Source organism: Alligator sinensis, unplaced genomic scaffold, assembly GCF_000455745.1.
Source record: "Alligator sinensis unplaced genomic scaffold, ASM45574v1 scaffold379_1, whole genome shotgun sequence".
Taxonomy (NCBI): Eukaryota; Metazoa; Chordata; order Crocodylia; family Alligatoridae; genus Alligator; species Alligator sinensis.
The window spans coordinates 1,559,718-1,582,375 of NW_005842001.1; the positions used below are offsets into that span (position 1 = coordinate 1,559,718).

Genomic DNA, 22,658 nt, shown 5'->3' on the forward strand with positions numbered 1-22,658 from the left:
TTAGAGAAATAAGCTGGCATAAAGAGCTGTTGCCAGGGGCAAGGAGAACCCGCCTGTGTAGAGTTGAGGAAAGCTGTGCAATATTGGGGACTTTTGTGTGTATTTGTGTCGGGCGGTACGTTCCAAAGACTAATCGAGGGTCATTGGCCTAATGGCTGGTTTACTAGAAGAACATCACATAGCTGTCAAAGTCATCTTGTAGAGCAGGGGTCAGCAACCCCTGGCACATGTGCCAAGCACGACACGCGAGGCCATTTTGCTCGGCATGCCGCCGTCAACCCAGGCTCTAGGCAGCTGCTGCCAGACATGAAGCCCAGGCTGCTCCCAGCAGGCGGCTGGGTGACTGCAAGCCCTGCTGCAGGCAGACTGGGCTCTGTGGCTGGCAGCAGCTAGCTACCCAGAGCCTGGGCCGGCTGCAGCCGGGAGGCTGCAAACAGCTGCTCCAGGCTCTGGCATTAGCTCTGTACCAGCAGGTGCACGCACACCTCAGAGTGGATGGTGGGGGAGGGGCCTGAGAGCGCAACCCCAGCCTCTCCCCTGCTGCTGGCGCAGAGCTGATGACCGGGCTCCGGAGCCCAGGCCTGGGCTCTGGGCAGCTGCAGCAGGCAGGCTGCAAATGGCTGCATTGGGCTCCACAGCCCCACCATCAGCTCCATGCTGGCAGTGACTGCATGTGCACCTCAGAGCAGACAGCTGGAGGGTTGTGCTGCTTCAAGCCCTATCCCCACCATCCGCTCCGAGGCACGCATGTACCCGCTGGTATGGAACTGATGCCGGAGCACAGAGCAGCTGTTTTGCAGCCTCCCGGCTGTAGCCGGCCCAGGCTCTGGGTAGCTGCTGCCAACCACGGAGCCCAGGCTGGTTGCAGCACGGTCTGCAGCTCAGCCCGCCTGACTCCCACCCACTCCAAGCCTAGTCCCAGCCCAACCCTTCCACCAGGACGAGGCTGGTGCTGCCCCTTGCCAGGAGTAACGCCCCTTTTGCAGGCTTAGCTGTGCAGGGTGGGTGGGTGGTTGAGCTGATAGGCAGGCTCTGGGTCTTGGCCAGCTGTGCTGCAGCCTAGGGAAGCATGGGGTGCCGGCAAGACCAGGGCATTGTTGGGTCAGACTTTGTCTGGCAGCCCAGCAGCCTGGCTCCGTGCGCCCGCGCATCTGGTCTTGTGTGTTTGTCTGGCTCTGTCTGGTTCTGTGCATGCACACGTGTCTGGTTCTGGATGTTTGTGTGCATGTGTCTGTTTGGTTCTCTCTGTTTGTGCACGTGGTTCTCTGTGTGCGTGTTTCTGGTTCTCTCTCTCTATCTCTCTCCCTCCCCTCTTTCTCTTATTTCTCTCTTTTTTCTCTCTCATTGCAACATGCTCAACAAAAAAGGAATACACAACAACAAAGGCAACATTTATGATTATTAAATATATTAATATGCAGTGCATCCTGCCATGTACCCTCCCCACACCTTCCCACCCCAGCCTTCATTTTGTTTTTCTGGCATGCCAGCACTCCAGCACCTTCCAAGGTAGACACTGTGGTTTTTTCAGCACTCGGGCCAAAAAACGTTGCCTACCCCTGTTGTAGGGGGTTGTTTGAGAGATAATTGGAACCTTATGAATGGCAAGAGAAGCTCTACTTTGGGAGCCAGTTTTACCTTCCCAGGATGAAAGGAGCTACTGCAGGATCCTGATTAATCAGGGAAAAGAGCCCTGGCTTCCTGAGCTCAAGTGGACCTCAAGGCTTCAGGTAGACATTACATTTATGGTACAATTCGTCAATTCATCGCATCTTAAAATATAAACCAGCCACATGTTCAGGGGAATAATGGTGCGATAAAACAAGAAACCAGCTACAAAGTTACTATGTAAAATAATTTTATGGCTGGTTTCCATTGCACCTTAAACTGAACATGTGGCAGGGACCACCCCAGGGTTCGAGCCCTAAGCAAACCTGAAGAGCTGACTGTTGCCAGGATTGGGACCAACCCAAGGTGCCAGTACTGAGGTGGTCCTGATTTTCCATTGGCTGGCAGGACAAGGATTCGGGCCCTGGGGTGGTCCCCATCAGCTGATTGTTGGTAGCCAGGAACTGGTCCGAAGCTCAAATCCTGGGGCAGTCCGTGCCAGCTGACAGCAGATTGGGACTGAGACCCTGGGGCAATCCGGACCCTGCCCAGGATCAGCTAAAAGGAACCACTCCAGGGCTTGGGTCCTGGGGCAGTCCTGATCGTGCCAACCTGATTGTCAGCCAGCTCCAGGGACCATGTGGGGGCTTGAACCAGCCCTGAGGGCCCCAGAGCCAGCTGATGATCAACTGATTGTCAGACACCCAAATTCTCAGTGCAGGGGAGACCTGGGATCATGATCCCTGGCTCCTCTTGCACCAGCAATATGGTATAATTGGATCTGATCCCCAAACCCACAATCATGGTTCAGTTGTTGGGATCACAGATCAGATCCCATCTCACTTCCAGAAGAATGTTTGTCAGAGGCCCAACAGCGTCCCAAGGGAAGGGTGGGCGAAAGGGAGCAATGTTGTGTTCAGGACATTGCTTGTTTCCGTGTGACCCATACTCCCTTGTGTTTCACTTTTTAATGAAGAGAAGTGTTTGGGAACCAGGGGGGATTAAGATTAATTGGAAAAGGAACTCCCACCCCCCAACCCGTGTCCTGCCCTGTAACTGTGAGCTCAATTTGTCCCTAGCCAGTGCAGTAGAAGCAGCAACTGGAGCAGGATGCACTGGCCCCAAGGCCTGGGGCTGTGCTCAAGGCAGCACTAGGGGTGCAGAGCTGCTGTCTGCCGGGTGCGTGTGGCATGGACCAAGCTCCAGGGGCAGCCCCTTGCCCCGCTTCAGCTCAATCCAGCTGCAGAGGCACCCAGCAGCTACGGCCTGCCACGTTGCACACACTTGGCCCAGCCCAGCCACCGGTTTCATCTGTATAGAGGCAGGGGCCCCTGGTCCAAGGCCCAACTGGCCCATGCATTAATCCGCCTATGTCAGGAACCCTGTGCAGAGCTTGTCTGTCTGCATCTCTGTACATATTTCATGTGCTACACATGCCCCTAGAAAAATAGACTATAAACTCCAGAGCCCCCCACACTACCGGAGTAGTAGGAGAAGGGTACATGTAAGTTAGAGATGAGCCGTTGGCATTTGTCCCACAAACTAAGTATTTGGGTTGCATCTCCCATCTCTCAGGAAGTCATGGACAAGAGATCTGCCCTCTGAAAGTGGATCTAGGGACCTCATATTAGAGTCAGTGACTGGACTCTGATGGGACTCTCGAGCCTTAGAGGACGTGGGGCAGCAGCGGATTGGTACCTGACAGCATGATCCGATGAGCACCCACCAGGTTAAGCAAATCAGATTACATTAGATGTGACATATAATTTATGTTATATCTGACCTATTCTAATTTTGTCATCTTGATGAGCCTTGAGCCTGAGTAATACAAAGTGCCAATTCATAATTTATAGAAACAATCCAGATCTCTATGTGGTTTAAAGCCTGAAGTATATAAATTCCATATAAAGGCTTCTTATAATTAAGATGTCTTGCTGTCCTCTTTCTGATGATCATAATGCTGTATGTACTGCCTGATTTAACAGTGTTGTCATGTTCTGTGAGGATCTTAAGATAGGTCTTTTTATCATCAGCTACAACACTAATAACTTGGAATTAGCTGTATACAGGCAAAGGAAAGCAGGCTGTCCCCCTATGCCAGAATAAACAACTTGTATTCTTCTGTGCTTCTCTACAGAGTAGGCCTGAAAGAAGAAGAAGATTTTGGATCTTAATAGCCTCAGAGAAGCTGACTCAGCTTTTTTACTGCTTCTTTTAAAAAGGCATTAGATAATACCATCAGCACAATAGCAGGCTCCACTTGTTGGCACGGGATCTGAGCACTTTGTCTGTTAGAGGATCTCTCCCTGCATGAATCCAGATTTGGGTCCCCTCTTTGTAAATCCTCAAAGTTTGGGTAGCAAATGAAGGGTGGATATGTGTGGTGCTATCAAATAAACAATAATCCTATATTCTTCCCATAAAGCCACTGATTGAATTATTTCTACCCCTACCTCTTTTCTGGGTTACGTCACTTTAAAACCAGTCTCCCTCGGTTGCTTTATTTGTCAAGAAATGGACAAAAGTATGTTTCTCGCTCTACTAATTCTATTTCAGTTTATAGAAAATGAAGCAAAATTTTTTTTTCTATAAAAACATCAGTTGTCAAGGAAACCAACCTTTTTCTGGAGACACTAATGAAAGTCCCTTTGGGGCCCTCTGGTCGCGCAGTCTAAAGAGAGCTTGCAGTGAAGGCTTTTTTGTTCTAATATCTCATACTCCATGAATTACTAGAGGTTAAGAAAAGACTGATATCCAGATATCCCCAAAGACATCTGGTGGAGGCAGGGTATCTTATGAAGCCCTGACTTTGGGGTGTCATTTATTACTGCACAAAGTGCTCAGGGGCGACTTTTCATCCCTTGGCAACCTAACCACCATCCAGGTGTGATGACAGCCCTCATAGCTAACCCCAACAGGGAGTCTGCTGGGGATCTGCAAAGCTAAAGGCATCAACAACTATAGTTTGAGGTAAGAGTTAGGCCTCTGTAACTAGTGGCTGCAAAAATTTAGATCCCCTTCAAATCAGCATAGAGCAGGGTAGTGACCTGAAACAGGCACCAAGTATTATCCGTGGATGATGCAAGGATCACCTACACTACATGTATACAGTGCCCATACAATGCACGGACTAGACAAGGAGCATGCCCAGCGAAGGGCACTCTTGAATATTTTGTGCATGTATTATCCTTGCATTTCTGTCGGTGTGAGTGCTTGCCAGATTTGGGGTCAGCCATGTCTTTCCACTGACATAATACTGCTGCTTTCCTGTATTAAAAAATAGGAAGATCACAGCTTCATGCCCAGCACTGCTTTTTGGATCCTGACTTTGACTTCTTTGCTACGTGCAGGCATCGAAGAAGGAAGGAAAGCTTTAACCCACCTAATTGACTCAGCTATCTTGCTCACTTTCTCCCCACCTCCTTTTTCACTCTGCTGCAGCCTGATGAAAATGTTTCTTAGTCACTGACATGCTTTCGCTGAGCTGAGGGGCAGGGAGCCCTCTGCCGGGAAGAAAAAGGAAGAATGGTGTTAGTGTTTTGTACTGAGGGAACAAAATGATTCTATTTCTTGTAAGCAAACAACTAAGAGCTTCTGCTCTACGAGTGACCTCCATTCTCCCCAGAGAAATATTACAAAAAGAACATTTCATAAATTGGATCTAAGAAAGTGGCTTTGACGTTGATCAGAATCAGTCAAAGCCCAAAGGAAAGTCCATTCTGCCTCTTATTTAATTTGACACCGGCATCTGACTTCAGTCTGTGTCCAAAGAATAACGGGTGTAATTTATATGCTATACTCATTATTCTTTCATCTCTCTAGATTGTTTGAGTGTCAAACAATAGTTCATTCATCCAGTGCAGTTGTCAAGGACAGAAAGCTGCTAATTTTTTTTCTGCTACAAGTACATAGAATTATTGACAGGCTAAGTTCTACCCTTACTAAAGGAGCATTGGTGTGCAGATATTATTCTTAAAATCACATCATTTACTTATGTTTAAAGTAGTTCCTCCCAGTTATCTTCTCTATTCTCAAACAGGTGACCTGTTGCCTTCAATCAGAAAGCATAGCTTCCCACAGTGCTTGGGATTTGTAGGCAGACTGCCACTTGATTGATATTTGGTCACAGAGATCCTGAGATCTTGCTGTGCTGTGTGACCTATTTCCCTAAGTACCTCCTGTCAGTTCTTTAAATTTTATCCTTTCTAGTACACGTATCAGCCTTTAAGCTCACACTTCTAAGGTTATATTTTTGTTTCCTAACATGGCAGTTGCCATTACATAGAAAATGTTTTTATGAAGTTATATGACTCTCAAGGCACTAGAAGAAGTAAAAGCAGTGTTAGACCCATAAGGAACTGAGCAGAGGCTAAGGCAGGAGCCCTTTCCCCTTGCCAGCCACATAAAGGATACCTTGTTTTTCTATAAATAGGGCCTAACAGCCTACCGGCGACCCCTATGACCTGGGATCATGGGCAGTTGCCCTGGCTGCTCAAATCTAAAACCAGTTTTTACTATTGCTGCTGCAAGACAATTTATTTTTTTCCAAAAGCAGCCACTGTATAATAAGAAATCCTGGTCTAGTGTCCCATGCTCTGTGCTGCCCTGCAGGAGACTTATTTGTGCTTCCTGATAGGTCTTTCATGCCTAAACCACGTGGGACTAGGCATACGACAGAAACAGCAAGCTCAGCCCAGGCCTGCTTGCTCGTGTTTCCGAGTCTCCTCTGTGTCTTAAAAATGTGCTGTTGGCAGGTTCCAGAGGGAGGTCTATCCAATTCTCTGCCGCTGGTAAGATGTTAGCTACGTGATGAGCTGTAGAGATGATGAAACTGGGACAAACTATAAGGGATGGCTGGGTGTCTTCTGCTCTATTTAGTAACTAATTCCATACTCAGGTAAACCTGGCATGCCAACACTCTCTAAGCTACTTTCATAGCTGCCCCATGTACTCAAACTTTTATAGAAAACAAACGTGTTTATCTGAAATGGTGATTAGCTAATAGTTTCAGATGTAATCAGAGTTTAACTGTACCCAAGACCTGGTGAAGATGTTTAAAAGGGATCTTTTACTGCTTTGTTACCTTTCGGAGTCAGATAATTAGGTCAAAAGGGAACTGCCTCCAACTTATTCCAGTAACAGATGTCATCTTTCTGCTTTAATCTCCAAAGTGCATGAGAAAGGCCATACCAGAAGAGAAAAGTCTTTCATCTAATTGTATACCTTTTCTCTGAGGGGTCATAACAAACTATTAGAAAGAAAGCCTAAAACAGAATTAATACCACAAACACCTAGGCTTGTGTGTTCAAGAAAACTGCATACAGAGTTTAAAACAATTGTAAAACTACAAAGAAGTATAGATTTTATTTGCCATTTCAAGACTGAGAACTGGCTAAATGCTAATACGGTGTTGCCTGACTGGGAAATTTAACCACTGGTGACATAGTACAGATCTTCAGGGCCACCACAGTTCAAGTGAATACTGGTGAGGTGGGGAACATGAATAACTTTGCTGCATATCAGCCCTGTCCCAGTCATGGCAATGAGCAGGGCTGCTTCAAAACTTGCACACTTCAGAATAGATAGCTGCACACTCTAGCATATATGGTCTCTATGGGCAATTGCATCAATAAAGCTGCACTGTTTGCTGCCCCTGACATTCCTCTGTACTAGAGGACTGGCAAGAAGCTGGCCTGTGAATCCCCTGCTTCCCGGAAATCCTTCTCTGCCCTTTAGAGTTTTGTGAAGTCCAAAAATTTGACCCCAAGTCTTTCTACTTAGGTGTTCCAGGATTTATACAATGTAATACACAATTTTAAACCAATAGTGGTAGTTGCTTGTCCTCTTTAGAAATGTAACATTTTGGTGCACTCCATAAAATTGTGTGTTCACCCTACCTGCACCTTCCAGTTGCACATCACATATCCTTACAGCTCTTGTGCAGGATTTAGCTGCATACTTTCAGCAGTGGTCAGGAAGCTAAAGCTCCCTTTATCTCTGATACATATGCTCTGAATTTCTGCACATGGGCTAGGCAGGACGGTTCAAGTTCTCTTGTGGTGTTCTTCAGTTACATATATATGCATATATCTTATTGTTTTACACCACCAAGTGGCCAGATAGAAACAGAGTTTTTAAGTCTAGCCTTACTATCTTAATAACAGCTGGGTTTAGCTTTGTTGTGGTAGCCCTGAAAGGCCACACTCAACTAGCTAATCAGTGACTACTTTCAAAGCATCCTTTGAATATACCAAAACACCTCTTGTTTTGAAGGTTCAAGCTAAATGTCAAACAAATTCTTCAGCAATTGCCTCTGTGGTGTCCACTGTGGAGGTGTATATGCTCCTAGTACCATCACCTAGGAGACAACTAGGGAACAGGGGATCTAGCAGCTGTGCACATGTCCACGGCATTTTGAGTATGTAACAGAATAGAAAACAAGGCAAAAAGGGATCTCATGTTGTCATGTTGTCCCAAGGTAAGATTGGCTATGCTGAAACCATTCCCTACATTCAGGTACCTGTCTAACCTGCTCTTAATAGCCTCCATAGAAACTCAACGGCTCTCATTTCCTTTCTTGACCCCAGGGCCTATAAGCTTCAGAATTAACAGCTTCTCTCCCTTTCCCCTCTCAAGTTTGAGGGGAATTTTCAGCAGTTTGGCATGTCGATTGTAGCTTGCTCCAGGAGACTCCACACAAGTACTGATTACAGAATTTGCAACCCAAGATAAAACAGCATTGGGTCAGGGTGTACTCGTGGAAGAAAAAAGTTAGATTATGTAATTCTACTCCATGTTTCCCCCTAAGTATTCTTTTCTTCAAAGAAAAAATAGCTGAAATAAGTTGCTACTCTTATTAGGACAAGAGGTAGTTAGAAGCAGTTAGGAAGAAAGATTGAAGAAAAAGATTTATGCCCATACTAATTTTAATACGAAAAGGAAAAGAAAGATCATCTGTATTGTTGGTGACTAAAGGAAAAAAAATGTGTGATTTTTTAGCAGTCATTATTAGTCTGCTATTAAGACTAACTGTCTTTGTCTGTATTCCCCTCAAAATAGTGAATTAAGCCCCCAATATTATAATACAGGAATGTGTTCTCATACGTGTGTATGAGAGAATCAGAAACTAAGGCAAACAGTTCCCAAGGCATCCACTAGCATTGAATGCACCCTGTTTGGGAATATATAAAGCTTGATTTCCAGAGCTTGTAAGCACCTGTAGCTCACTCTGACCCTTGTTGGTGGGCAGCTATACCTGAAATATGAGTCTGACCTACCCAAGGTCAGTCAAGAAAATGGTGTAAGAACTGGTATGAATTATTTCCCAGTCCTACATTTTAACTCTAGAAGCTAAAAAGAGAAATTGTAAGGAAAAGCAGTCTTTTATTAGAACAATTAAATTGTTGGAAAAAATGTTCTTTGCAAGCTTTTGGGGACAAACACCCTTCTTCAGGCAAGGGGAGAGTGTCCCCTCTGCCTGAAGAAGGGTATTTGTACCTGAAAGCTTGCAAACAACATTTTTTCCAACAATTTAATTGGTCTAATAAAAGATAGCAGATTTACCCAAAGAACCTTGTCTGCCTATGCCTTTAGACAAAGCGGTACAATGTAGAGCTGTCTAAGTGTGCTGCCAGCAAGCTAGCTCAGGAACTAGAAGCAGTATAAGTGGGTTAGCACAGAGCTCTGCCTGAGCTAATATACCCTGCTACACAAAAGGTCAAATTAACTCAAGAAGAGCACTTTGCTGACACAGCTGTGTTGCTTTGGGACTTGAGCTAACTTGTGACCAGTATGTTCAAGTATCTCTACATGGCCTTGTTTTGCATCATGTAGACACCATGTGCATGTTATCTAGCTCTATCGATCTTGGGAGTTCAAATGACATGTATAACGCAGCTGAGCTTCCCTTTCATGATATATATTGTTGCCATAAACCTTTAATAAAAATACAATCTTAGAGTAGATTGTATAGTTGTGTACATTTTATTCTCTCTATAATTTTAAGCATAAAATTGACTGTAATACATAATGGATGGCTCCTTTAGTCATTACAGTCTCTGCTGTTAATCCATATTTAGTATTATATCAATCTGCAATTTGGACTATCACATTCAATATACATTTATAAATGATACTCTCCTTGGCCTGTAGCTAATTTTCAAATGTTAATCACTTGGATTTTTATTTAAATGGCCATACCCACATTGTAGATTTGGCATAGGTAGAAGTGAAAGCAATACTGAAAGTGCCAACTACTGAAATCCAGAGGCTGGATTTTCAAAGGTATTTAGGTGCCTACAGATGTAGATAAGTGCCTAGTGGAACTTAGCAAAACACCCAGGTGAATTAGTTGCCTAACTCTCAGCGAAGATACACATCTAACCAGCTTGGGTGTTTTTGTAAATCACATTAGGTACCTATCTGCATACTTAGGCATCTAGATAACTTTAAAAATTTGGCCCTAGGTGTCTAAACCTCTTGAGTCATGCAGGCAGATTTCACCTCTGGCCTATACACATTTCCATAAGCCAAGTGAGCGATGCTAATACAAACAAGAGAAAGAAAAGTCACAAGCTGGGGAAGAGCATTCTTGTATATAATTTGCTGCCCATAATATACTGCATACAAGGATGAAGAGAAATCTAACAAGAACTGAAAGAGACACTGAAGAACTAAACACAGCTGCTTTAAGTGTACATGTGTGTTGAATCCTATTAATAGGAATAAGAACAAAATCATGGGGAAAAACAAAAGGGATAAGGATATTATGTCAAGTATAATGGTGCCTTAAGCCCCCACCAAAATCAGGGCCCCAAGCACTACTGTCAAAACCGAAAGAGCTTGCAGTCAAGAATTAATACTACAACTTTACAGATAGAAACTGGGGCACAAAGAGAAGAAATGGCTTCTCTAAAGTCACAGAGAGTCTGTTGTTATCCCAGTCAGAGCTGGAAAAGCAATCCAGAGTAGAGTCCCTGTTCAGTGCTTTAGCTACTGAACCGCACTTGAAAACTATGTAGAGTTGAGGAGGAAAGGATTAGCCATGTTGCAGACAAGATGCATTTGGGGTTACATTTTCAACTGGATGGCATCACATGGATGATAGTGTCAGTGAGAGCTGCCAGCAGCAAAGATGGGAAAACAAACTGCTAGCATGTGCTGATCCAACTGGTCACATTTGGGCCCAGGAAATGCTGTTTGGCAGCACGGTAGAAACACAATCACACTGCAGTGGACGGTGGTGACATTTTGGATTAAGGATTTGCAAAATTTAATCTTCAGGATTGCAGCAGTTTTGGAGTAGTCAGCCCAGATACCATTCCAACCCAGCAACTGTCCATTTTTCTAACAGAAAACCAGCTGAATTCATTCTGGATCCTATCATCGGCACTTCTTTGTACAGTTCTGGCAAATTTTGCCTTCACATATCACCAAAGCATAGAAAAGGAACAGATGTCAAACCTGGATAGTTCACTTTTCTTGCTGCTACAAAGAAGCCAGGGCTGGAGACAGAGAGGATAATTATTGAATCAATCCCTCCCTCCTCAAGTTTCTGGTGTGGTAGAACAAAAAGAAAAGGCCTCTGGCTCCAAAAATATGGGCCTCTACTATTTGATCTTAAGGAGGGCTGCTTTAATTCACCATAGACGCCTTGTCTTTCTTATGGGCCAGATGCAGAAGAACAGCAATCGCTCGTGCACATAAACAACTAGCACATTGCAGTACTAACCAGCACTATTTCAAAGGGAGCTGGAAGTACTACAGACCCCCCAGGTTATAAATTATGGGTAATAGTATGGAATAGTTGTATACCTTCCAGACTTCCGGAAGAGATTATTCCCCTAGGATTACTTCTCTCAAACCACTGACTGGTTCTTCTTAAGGCCCTTGTTCACACTACGTCTTGACTCAAGCAGGAAGTGTTACATGAGTTATTTGGGCCTTCCCTTCCTCCTCAGGTTACCTTCCTTGCTACTTCAGTTAGGTATTTGGGGTGAAATCCCAATCTCAACAAAATATTTTGCCACTGAATTTAGTGAGGCCAGGTTTTCACCCTTGGCATGTTCTGCATGACGATACAAGAGCGCCAGCTGTGTCTGGTTAGCCACTGCATTCTTTGTTCTACTACTGCAGCCAAAGGGATTTTTGCCAGTGTCTTGAATAAGAGCTAGATGGGACCTTAGGGTGAAATCCAGTCCTTACACTCATGGCTCTTACGGGAATACCCATCCCCCAGTGAAATCAATGGGACTGCTGTATATTTACAGATAACGATAGATTTAGTTCTTAGGTTTACAATAGAGTACAACAATATGTTACCCCCTGATACTAGGCCTGCTTTGAAATGTTTATTGTTACATCCTTGTATTTTTGGTTATATCTCATTAAGAACATAATACAGGCTTGAAAAACACATTCCAAAAGGGTATTACAGCAGGATTGGGATTACTGGTTGCAAGACGCTTTTAACTAGAGGGGAAATTTCTAATTCAATTTACAGTAATGTCAAAGAACAATTAATATATAGGCAAAGATAACAGAAACATGCAGAAGTATACATTGATAGCACTACATCAACAAATAAACTTTTGGTGCTAGTAATTAGGTACACAAGATTATTATATGTTTAATTGACTAAAGTGACAATTTGGAATTACATCTAGTCACATTTAATTGGATTTGGAATCTCTAGAGGAAAGGAAATGGAGAGCAGTGTGAGGAAGCAGCCATAAAAGCAAACTGATTTTCTAAAGTCTGTTAAAGCACTGCATTAATATCCATTGTACAATAGTTTTTAATATCCCCCCGGTCTAATAAGAGTAATGCAATGGTTTTAACAAACACTCTGGGTAGTAAAGCGTATTTAATTAGATACAAAGATAGCTGATTACTTTGTTTTTTGGTGTGTGTGGGTTTTTTTTAAATAGCATAATTTAATCAAAGGTGAACTATGTTTGACTTTGCAGTAGACTGAGATATTCTCAAGCTCCCATGTTGCAATATATTAGCATCGCAGTGCTGTTCTGGAAGAAATTTAGACTGTATTTAAAGTATTTTAGCCCATAAATACTTTAAAGCATAATAAGAAATGGCTAGAATAAAATATTTTTGAGCAGCCATTAAATATTTGCACACAGTATAAATAGAAAAGCCATCAAAGGGAAAAATTTAGGGCTGTTTACTCGCATATAGTTTAGCTACATAATAAAAATGCTTACTGTATTCCCAAAATGTGTTTTTTACTGTTGGGCAATGACTGATAGTTACATATAATGGTGTACCCTTTTTACACAAACTTTATATTCAGTTCATTTTATGTTATCAGGTTTAAATATTTGCTGCTTACATCTTTTCCCCATCCTATACACTTGTTTGTTCTGCTTTTGTCATTAGGAGTGCCATGATTGCTGACTACATGTACTGGCTGTCAGGAGGCGGTGAGCAGCATATAAGCAAGCTCATCAAACTGTATTGGCAGGTAAAAATTGATGGTACAACTTGGAAGGAGGCGCCCATCTCACTATTAGAAGCAAAATGAAGGATTAGTACTTAAAAGACTGCCGACAAAGGGAGCTCTTGGGCATATCAATCATGAGACATTGTACAGTACTAACGTATTTATAATGAAGTAAAATTTCTGGGATTAATTTTAAGGGCGAAATTCAAGGTTGTTAACCCTTGGCTCATACTTCAATTTTATGGACTGTTATAAAATTTAATTCCTGATACTATACAATCCCAAAAGCTTTTTTTTAAGTGCACCCACAATAGTGCTATTTTCTCTTTTGCAATCTGCATGGTACTGTCTCTCTGATACCTTTCTGTATTCTTGCACCAGAAGAAACAAGACCTCACAGACTGCCTCAAAGAAAACAGAGTACAGTAAGAAAGATATCTCCTTAAGGCCCCAGTTCTGCAAAGATGAACTGTAAGCACTGTGAGTAGTCTTCACAGCTTCAGTGGGGTATCTTACCCAGCTGAAGATTGCTCGTTTCAGTCAGGTATACAGGATCCAGCCCCTGATTCGATCAGTCACTCAAGCACGCACTTAACTTTAAGCCCATGAATATCCCCTTTAAATTTAAATGACGTGCTTGTAAGTAATCAGGAGTCTAAGCACTATATTGGATCAGGGTTAATGTGCTTAGTGTTAGCTCCCTGGGTCCTTAGCCTATTGCATATACAACATACTGTATCTATCAGCATCAACCACTGCATAGGAGTCTCTCCCCTCCTGTTGTCTCTTCTCTCCTCTATTTTTAGGGGCTGGGATAAGGGGGTAGCAGTAGAAGCAGATCAACTCCTCTCCTTACTCTTCAGCTGTGGTCCTGTTTTCCATTTTATTTGCTTTAGCTCCCTGCCTCTGCCCTTCTTGCTGGTGTCTTCCTTCCTTATTGCCAAAACTGGCCCTGAGCAAAGCACACTGAAAAGGCTGCTCTCCTGGCTATCCACAAGAACTGCTTTACGGACTAATTGATAGTATTAGAGGAGATAGGTCCCATTCCAAATTACTTTGTCAATAGCTGATGAAATGGCTCAGAAAAATCCACACAATCTATAATAGTTTCATACAATGTCCATGAGCGTTACCACACAAAGAAATATCAGGGCCTGATTCTGATCTGCTTTACACTGGGACTGTACTGGCAAAACAATTTTAGTATATCCCATGGAGGGTGAATTCGCCCTTTCCAGAATTGTTAACTACATCCTCCCAGTTCTTATTTATATACCAGAATAAATTTCAGTTCAGAGAGGCACTGTCTTCCAAAACTACTATGAGTGCAAAGCATGTCTAGTTCAGAGTATTACCCACTGGAATAGTGTTTGCTGTGCCTGTGAACTTTCTCAGATGCCTTCAAGCAGGGGATTTCTTCAATACGCAGCAGTTTGATGTTTTTTTTTCCCACTGGGCTACACTCATTTAAAATCCTAAGCTCACAGGCTTTATAAAGAGGTCATTTTCTAACATGGAAAAGCTTCCTTTTACTCTTAACATTTATCTCCACGGATTTCCCCTTGTTGGCATCATGGGTTCCAAGCTTCTTAGCTTGAACTCTTCAAAGTAGCAGGGAACAAATCAATGGGTGTAGACTGCTCCTCACCCACTGCAATAGACCCATGTGGTCCTATTGCACAGGGGGTTGGTAGGAACAGGAGGGAGAGGATGCAGGGAGAGGTGCCTGCCTGCTCTCCCCCAGATTGCAGTTTGGGAGTGAGGCTGCAGCAGGCTGGAGTAGAGACAGAACCAGAAACTCTGTCACTAAGCAAAGCCTCTGATTTCCTTTTAGGAGATAGGGGGAGGGAGGGAATTTCAGTCACATAACCTATTCTAGCTCTTAGTATTCCCTTCACAATGGGAAAGAACCAAAGGATTTTTCCAGTGGCTGTCCCTTTGCTAACTGTTACCCTAGCCAAGTGCTCCAGCTCTATTCCTATTCCTTGACCTTGGTAGCTGAATCATGGGTGGGCACAGGTATTCAAAAAGCCCAAGCCTGAATTGCTTCCATGTTTTCAGGCTAGTCTAACCTCCACAGATTGAACCAACTTGCAAGTGAACAGACATTCACTTTTGATACCAGAAATGCAACCACATGCCTGCAGTGGCTCAGGCTAGAAGCTGGGGGGCACTAGAGCAGCTCTCCCTTCCCTTCAGCAGCAGCCACGAAGCTAGAGGGAAGCTGAGCTGTGGGGTGGGGAGGGTGCAGAGACATGGCCACTGAGTATGATTAGGGAGAGGTTTAAACCCTGACCCTGGTCTGCAGGGAACCCAGATGGGGTGTCCCTGGAGGGGGAAGGGGGAAGCAGCCCCTGCCAGGTTTGTCCCTGAGTGGGGAGGGGTGCGTGGCCAGACACCAGCCCAGGCAGTGCCTCAGGCAAGGGGGGCAGGGAGGGACATTAAACTCCTCTGTCTCCCCTCTGTCCCACCAGCACAGGGACCCCAGCCAGGCTCTGCCCAGCTTTCTGCCCCACTGGCCACTCATGTGGCAGGGAGCATGGCCAGAGCTGACCCAGGCAGCAGCCTCAGGTGAAGTGGGGAAAGGGAGGGTGATTAAACCCCCCTGCCTCCCCTCTCAGGCATGGGCATGGGGACCCTAGCCTGGGTCTGCCCAGATTTCCCCCCTACTTGCTGCTCATGCAATGTGGGGCATTGCCAGAGCCCACCTTGGCAGCAGCCCCAGGCAAAGCGGGGAGGGGTCTGCCCAGCTGGCCACTTGCACGGCAGTGGGCATGGCCAGAGTCAGCCTGGGCAGTGCCTCATTACGTCTCCCTAATCCCCTTTCCCATCTCCCAGGAGATCAGTCAGGAATTACCCTTCTGCAGAAGGCATGCTATAAATGTGTTGCATTGCTGGGAACAGCTTGTTGGGACATAAAGGATGACTCCATGTCCTGGGGTTCTGTTCCAAACAGATCCCTCCGCTGCTTGGGCAGCTGCTTGCCTGTGCCAGCTTTGTTTGTGCAGCCAAGAGACTTGGGGCTGGTAGGGGCCAGTGCTGCCTGCTCACCAAGCTGGCACAGATATGCAGCTGCCCGAGCAGCAGAGGGATCTGTTCGGAGCAGAGCCCAAGGGCACAGAGTTGCCCTTGTGTCCTAACACGCCACTTCCAGCTTCCATCCCAGGGTCAGCAAGTGCCAGGCAATGCAATGTGTTTATAGCACGTTGTCTGCAGATGGGTCATTCCTGAACAACTCCGCGTAGCCCTGAGCTGGGGTCCCATGTGGAGGGGGCAATGTTTTGAAAGCAATGACAGAGGCAAAAGATGTGAACTGCTCCCCTCCCACCCCCATCCCCTTGTCAACTAGCCATCACTACTCAGGCTAGGGAGTAGAGGGATGGGGCCAACCCTGCCGTGCTTGAACAGGCAGCACAGCATGCTGGGATGCTGGGGGACTGTGATTTAACTTGAACCAGGAAGGGGTCTGGGACAGAAATTCCATAAACCGGTTTGACCTAAATCAGTTAAGTCTGATACTACATTTAACCAGGTTTATCTTAAACCAGTTTCAGCCATTTTGAAACCAGTTTATGTGCACTGAACTTCTGTTCTATTACAGATTTAAACCAGTTTCTGATCACTTAAACTGGTTTGTGTGTAACTTCTGTCCCTAGCCTTAGCGTCAGAGGCCCCCACTAGCTCTCTTGATGCACATGCAATAAAATCTTATGTAGAAGCAGGCAGTCATTCCCCTGCTTCTTTTCTCCCTGTCCTTGGAGCTGTGTTTACTTCTCTTCCTTATCTGCAGAAGCTTTCAGTTGTTAAATATGATCTTCCCTAGATGCTTGATTTTCCCTAAGAGACATGGGTTGCTTCACTGCACAAAGTCAGTGCCTTTAAACTTCTTTGGCATAGGCTAGCCTGAATGATAGGCAGTGGTGCACTCCCACTCAAGTCAAAAGGAACAGCACTGGGTCCCTAGAAGGCATTGTGGGTGAAGATGTTCCAGTACCGCCATCACAGCCTTTATCTTTATAGTTAATGAATTCTGTGCTTTTAGCAACAAGGGCCACTTCAATGTCACTCGTGCACCTAGTGACAGTAACACAGTATTATGTGGGATGTGACCCTGTGTTGGGACCTGCCACCTCATGATGATCAAGCAGAGATAATAAATGCTAATCTTTATATTAATATTGTCTCTTTATCTGTGGATAAAACTGAAAATATCTTGTCACGACTATCTGTGCTTATGTGCTTTTGTAACCAAAGCAACAGCTATTGATGCATGCTCCTTTTCTTGTTAACCATTCCACTCCTCCTGTTTCTGTAGGCAGCCTCACAATTTGAGGGAAATTTACAGAAGAGGAAGCAAAGAGATGCAAAATAGGATAGTGTAGATCTTTACTTTCCTAAAGAGAGTGTTTTATCATGGGAAAAACTAAGGTCCATCATACTTAGCTCTGATCCAACATCCTTATGCAAACTTTTCAGGATTTTAACCATGACTCTTGTTTCTTCCCTCAGTGATTCTTGTATTGGAATAAGTCCTTTCTCACTCACATCTTCTGCCTCTGTCATTGCTTTCAAAACATTGCCCCCTCCTTGAGTCCTTCCATTGACTCCTTTCTTATCACTGAATAATCGATATCTGAAAAGGTCGGTATTATTTTGCCTTCTCCTAAATATTTGCCTTTCTTCCTCACTCTATAAGAACTGTCATTTATGGGGTCAAAGCAGTAATGTCCATCTTGTCTGGTATCCTGTGTCATACAAGGTACTGAAGGGGAGACTGAGCAGAGTATGTGTTTCCCCTGTTCCTCTCCCACTTGCTGCCTCCAGCATTTAAGGTCTACTCCATAGTCTCACACCAATCATTTCCTCTTATTCCTCCCTTTGTCTCCTTTTCCTTTCTTGATTTTATGGTTTCTATAATGCTGCCCCTACCCCTGACATCATCTGCTAAGAGTCCTCTTGCTTCTTTGTCATTTTTATTAATGATTAGACTTCTCTTCTCTGCTGATGACCTACATCCTTCCCTGTGTTTGCCTCCTATTATAATCATTCCTCTTTATAAACATTTCTTTCAGCTCCAAGAAGTCATAGGCTGCCTATAAATGTGCTCAGGGGTGGTGGTGGTGTGGGGGGGGATATTTTAATTAGAGCAGTTCCCAGACAGTCACTCTAATTAAAACGGCACACTGTCACATGTATCAAGTCCCTGCGCATTTCAAAATGGCCATGTTGTGCATTATCTAAAGCTCATTCGATGAGGTTTAGGTAAAGTGCCCCCATGGTCATTTTGAAACGTGGGGGCTTAGTGCTTGTGACAATGAGGTGATACGGGAGCATTTTAATTAGAAGTGAAGCAGGATCAGGTGAGTCCTCCGACACGTTCTCATTAGAGCCTGAACAAGCATGTCTATAGCCACACATAATAGATGTTAAGGTCAGAAAAGATCACTGGGATTGTAGTATCTGATCTATATCAAATAAGCAGTAGAATTCCACACAAGTCATTGCTGCATCAATCCCAGTGATTTGTGATTCAACTTGAAAATATCTTACAGAAAGACATTTCAGTGACTGAGAATACTTTCCATCCCTTGTAAACACCTTTTCTTCTTTAGTTGTCCTCACAGTTAAAACACTTGCGCCTTTTCTTCAAATGGAATTTGCCCAAACTGTTCAGTGATTGCTAGATTAAACAGCCCTCTTGTCTTGGATATCTTCCCCTTATAGGTATTTACAGATCTTGATCAAGATACCTCTTTGTCTTTTCTTCAATTAGCTAAAATAGATCAAGTTCACTTAAGTCTTTCACTGCAAGATCTTATACTGATTGTGCATGTGGAAAATATTGTGTAACACGACACTCTATTGTTTTTTTAATAATAGTATTTCCCTTCTGCTCCACTCTGAGATGCAGGGATAAGGCTGATTACAGCTGAGCAAATAATTTACTATATATATTTCTATTCAATGAATTAATCCTTTGTCTCCATTCACAAAATATTTTTTCAAATATGGGTTGAAAGCAAGCATAACCTCGATGTCTGGTTTAGTTGCAGTTGGTTATATAAAGTATAGGGTTTTTTATTTTATTTTCTGGTGAGTGTTGTGGATCTTCCTCTGGATCGGAGTTAGCAAGACTTGCTACTTAGCTGTAGTAGTTCATACTTTTAACAGGTCTCCAGCTGTTGTCGCCAAGATGGCAACCATCACAAAGCCACTTCCTGCCTAAATGCTTGATTGAAAATAAAAGGTCTATGGACACGTGGAGCTCTGGGACTTGGCTTTCCACAAATGTTTTTGTGAGTTGAAATTTGCTCAAATGTTTGCAGAGAGAACTTGAAAGGGGCCCTAGCATAGCCAAGACGTATGTTTAAAAATTCAAACAGAATTTGTTTTGCTCTGGTCACCTGGTATTAATATGAGCATCAGCCTTTTCCACATCAAGTATCTGGGATACCATGCACAGAGAATAATGAACATGTTAGGAAACAACTAGAACCAATTCTACAAGAAGCTCCCTTCGTCCTTCAGGGTGTTGAGTTCCTCTGAGCAGGGATCAAATGCCTTGAAACCCCATGCAGTTCAGCTTCAGCAAGATGTTGACAGCAAGGTGAAGAGCAAGAAAACTCTGACTATAAACATAATGTCATCATCAGTCTTCTAACTATGGACTAACTATAGTTTTATACACTGGTTCTTGATGTACATCCTGTCATCCACATCATATGACATGTCAGATTTCCAAGTTAGTGGTAGAAAGACTATTACACGGTGCTTTTAGTGGAGTGTTTGACCTGAGTTGACAGTTTAGCCTCTTTGAATAACTTGGACGTCATATTAATGAGAACATGTATTTTGCCTTAGTACTTGAGAACACCATAGTTACAGGTACTTCAGCAGATCTTACTGTTTTATTTTACAGCATAAGGATCCCCTCCTGAAACCCATAGTCAGCAGGTATTTGGCAAGTGCAAGCACTTCAGGATTGATCCCATAATTTTGAAACAGCATAGGCAGGAGAGGGAAATGTCCAAGTTACATACATCCTTGTAGACTTTATTAGCTGTTATTTCAAGGTGTATTTATAACTTCTTTCACTGCAGAAAATACTAACATATTTCAGTTTCTTCTCATCTTTCTCAAAAATAATACGCTGGCTGATTCATATTGCACAGGGGGGTCTTAAAGACTAACACAAGCTCAGTCATTTGAACTTTTCATTTTTTGGTTGAAATTTGGGGTGTAATGATCTTCCTTTTCTTTCTCTTGCATTTCCATTAAGAAAACCGCACACAGGAAGAAAGGATACTGGGCTGTCTGGCTGTAATGTCTGACCGTATGTTATGACCATGAGCTGTATCATTTTGAGCAAGTTACTGAGGATTTGATCCAGAGACAGATAAAATCATTTTTTCTCACCTCTCCTCTTTCCTCCTGTTCATTCTCTTCAGGGAATAAACTAAAGTGTTCCCCATTATTGTAGCATCTGAGCACTTCATAATCCTTAATGCAGTTTTCCTCATTAAACTTTTTGACACCTCCTCTGACGGGGGAAGTGCTATCTTCACCATTTTACAAAAGGGGCACTGAGACCATGGGTATGTCCACACCGTGAAGGCACACTGCTCAGTCACACTGTTCCAGCACTAAGTCCCATGTACCTGTTCCCACTCTGCATATGTCAACCCCAGAAATGAAGTGGTGAGGATGCCCTGACAGATACCCCTGGCAGTATCCTCAAGACCTATTTTTTCGGTGTTCTTAAGAACAGCAGCTGGAGAAGCCCCAAGGGCATTTATCTACCTCATTTCTAGAGTCGACATAGACCAAGTGGGAGTGGGTGCGTCCGGCTTATTTCCTCGACAGCATAACTGCTGCCATAGTGTAGGCATCCACTAAGGAGACTTGCCCTAGATCATTTAGGATGACTGTGACAAGGCTCCAGGAACTGAACCCATGGTCACTGTTCCCTAGAGCCTAAGACCGACAGCTTCTCTCTTTTCTGACAAGTTATTTGCAAGGCCCAATCACATCAAACTTTCAGTCTCGGTTCGGGCTAATCAGAGCTTCCTTTAATGAACTGGTAATGAAATACACATTCAGGATATGTTCAGAGAGCAAACTTACCAGGTCTGGCAGTGGTGCCTTCTCTCTCACACATTTCTCTATGGGCTGCCTCCCGGAGCAGTGTTGAATCCACGCAGTGCGCAGACTTTGTTACACTACTGAGAGCACAATTTAGCCCTTTTCTTCTGAGAGTGCAGAGATCACTTTTATTCTTATTTTTCACTGTTCCATAAAGAGGCAGTGAATTTACACCATGTTTGATGCTATTTTTAGAGCTTTTTATTGTTGTAGTTGTTGCTAGCATCTTCATCCAAGAAACTGTTCTGTAAGTATACAGCCAAAATATTTTAAAACTGTTTTCCATATATTTTTCCCTTTTCCACTATGCTTGTTTCTTAATAATATTATATTTAATACCAGACAGTTCAGGATTGTTACTGACTGAATCATACTTATATTTTCACGCAAAGAGAAGGTAATATTTTAATGTCATTCTTATTAAAACAGATAGCTTAATTATCTCTAATTTCAGAGAGAGATGGATTTATTTCAGTGATGTGTCAGGTCAATATAATAGACAATACATATCTTGGTCATAGTTTGTAGCTATTGAAGTCCCAATATAAAGCATAATACAAAACCCAATAAGAGTTTTAACTGCTAATGGAGACCCATAAATCATGCCATAAAATGAGTTGTCCAAAGAGAGCAGTCTGATTGGCTGATGAAAGCGCCACAACATTTTAAAAAATAATGGAAGGGCGCAGAAGTAGTTTGGAAATGCCAGGGGTGGGATTTGGAGCTGATGCTATACAGGGGTGATGTGTTTACTAGATGACAGAGGGAGCAGATCTTGAAGGCTCATGGAGCATCTCTGCAGGGAGGATCCCAAGACATCAGCTGGGAAAGTCAGACTTTCTGTGATGCTCCTAAGACATTGCCTTCCTCCTAAGCTGCAAAGCCTTACTCCCTCTTTGACAGGAGATATAGCCACTTAGGAGCACCTCTGCAGTTCCCAGGGCATTAATTGTCATCACCATTTCCACTTGGATATCTTCTCTTGTATTCGAGGAGATACCACCCTGAACCTTGAATCAAGTCACTTGGAAGGCAGGAAGCAGACAGTAGTTTTCCAAAACATGCTGATGTATAGTCAAGTTGCTGCCTTTTGATCAGCAGCCGCCCTTTCTTTACATAACATCCTATCTGCCATTCCACTGGCTTACCTATGTTGGCTGATGCATCTCCTAACCCTAAATCAGTCTCCTATTTGTAGGCTAACCTACAAATTGGTCACAGGCTGTCACTAATCAAATGTTCTTTTCTTATTTGGTCAGGATGTGAAGCTGTGGGCTTGGAAGGAGGACTGAAGCCTCCTTTGGCTGGCTTCTACTTTTTGCACCACTTCACTGTTTGCTTCATAGGTTCATAGATGCTAGGGTCAGAAGGGACCTCAACAGATCATCGAGTCCAACCCCCTGCCTAGGCAGGAAAGAGGGCTGGGGTCAGGTGACCCTAGCCAGCTGTC

The 22,658-nt window shown here is 43.7% G+C and overlaps 1 protein-coding gene across 1 annotated transcript in view; it reads left to right on the forward strand.

Annotated features, from left to right (window-relative positions):
- SPATA16 (spermatogenesis associated 16) overlaps window positions 1-22,658 on the forward strand; it is a 147,102-nt gene that overhangs the window by 68,079 nt on the left and 56,365 nt on the right. The window contains exon 5 of the mRNA XM_006021729.2: window positions 13,003-13,087. Within this exon, the coding sequence (XP_006021791.1) occupies window positions 13,003-13,087 (85 nt within the window). The remainder of the gene's footprint in view (window positions 1-13,002; window positions 13,088-22,658) is intronic.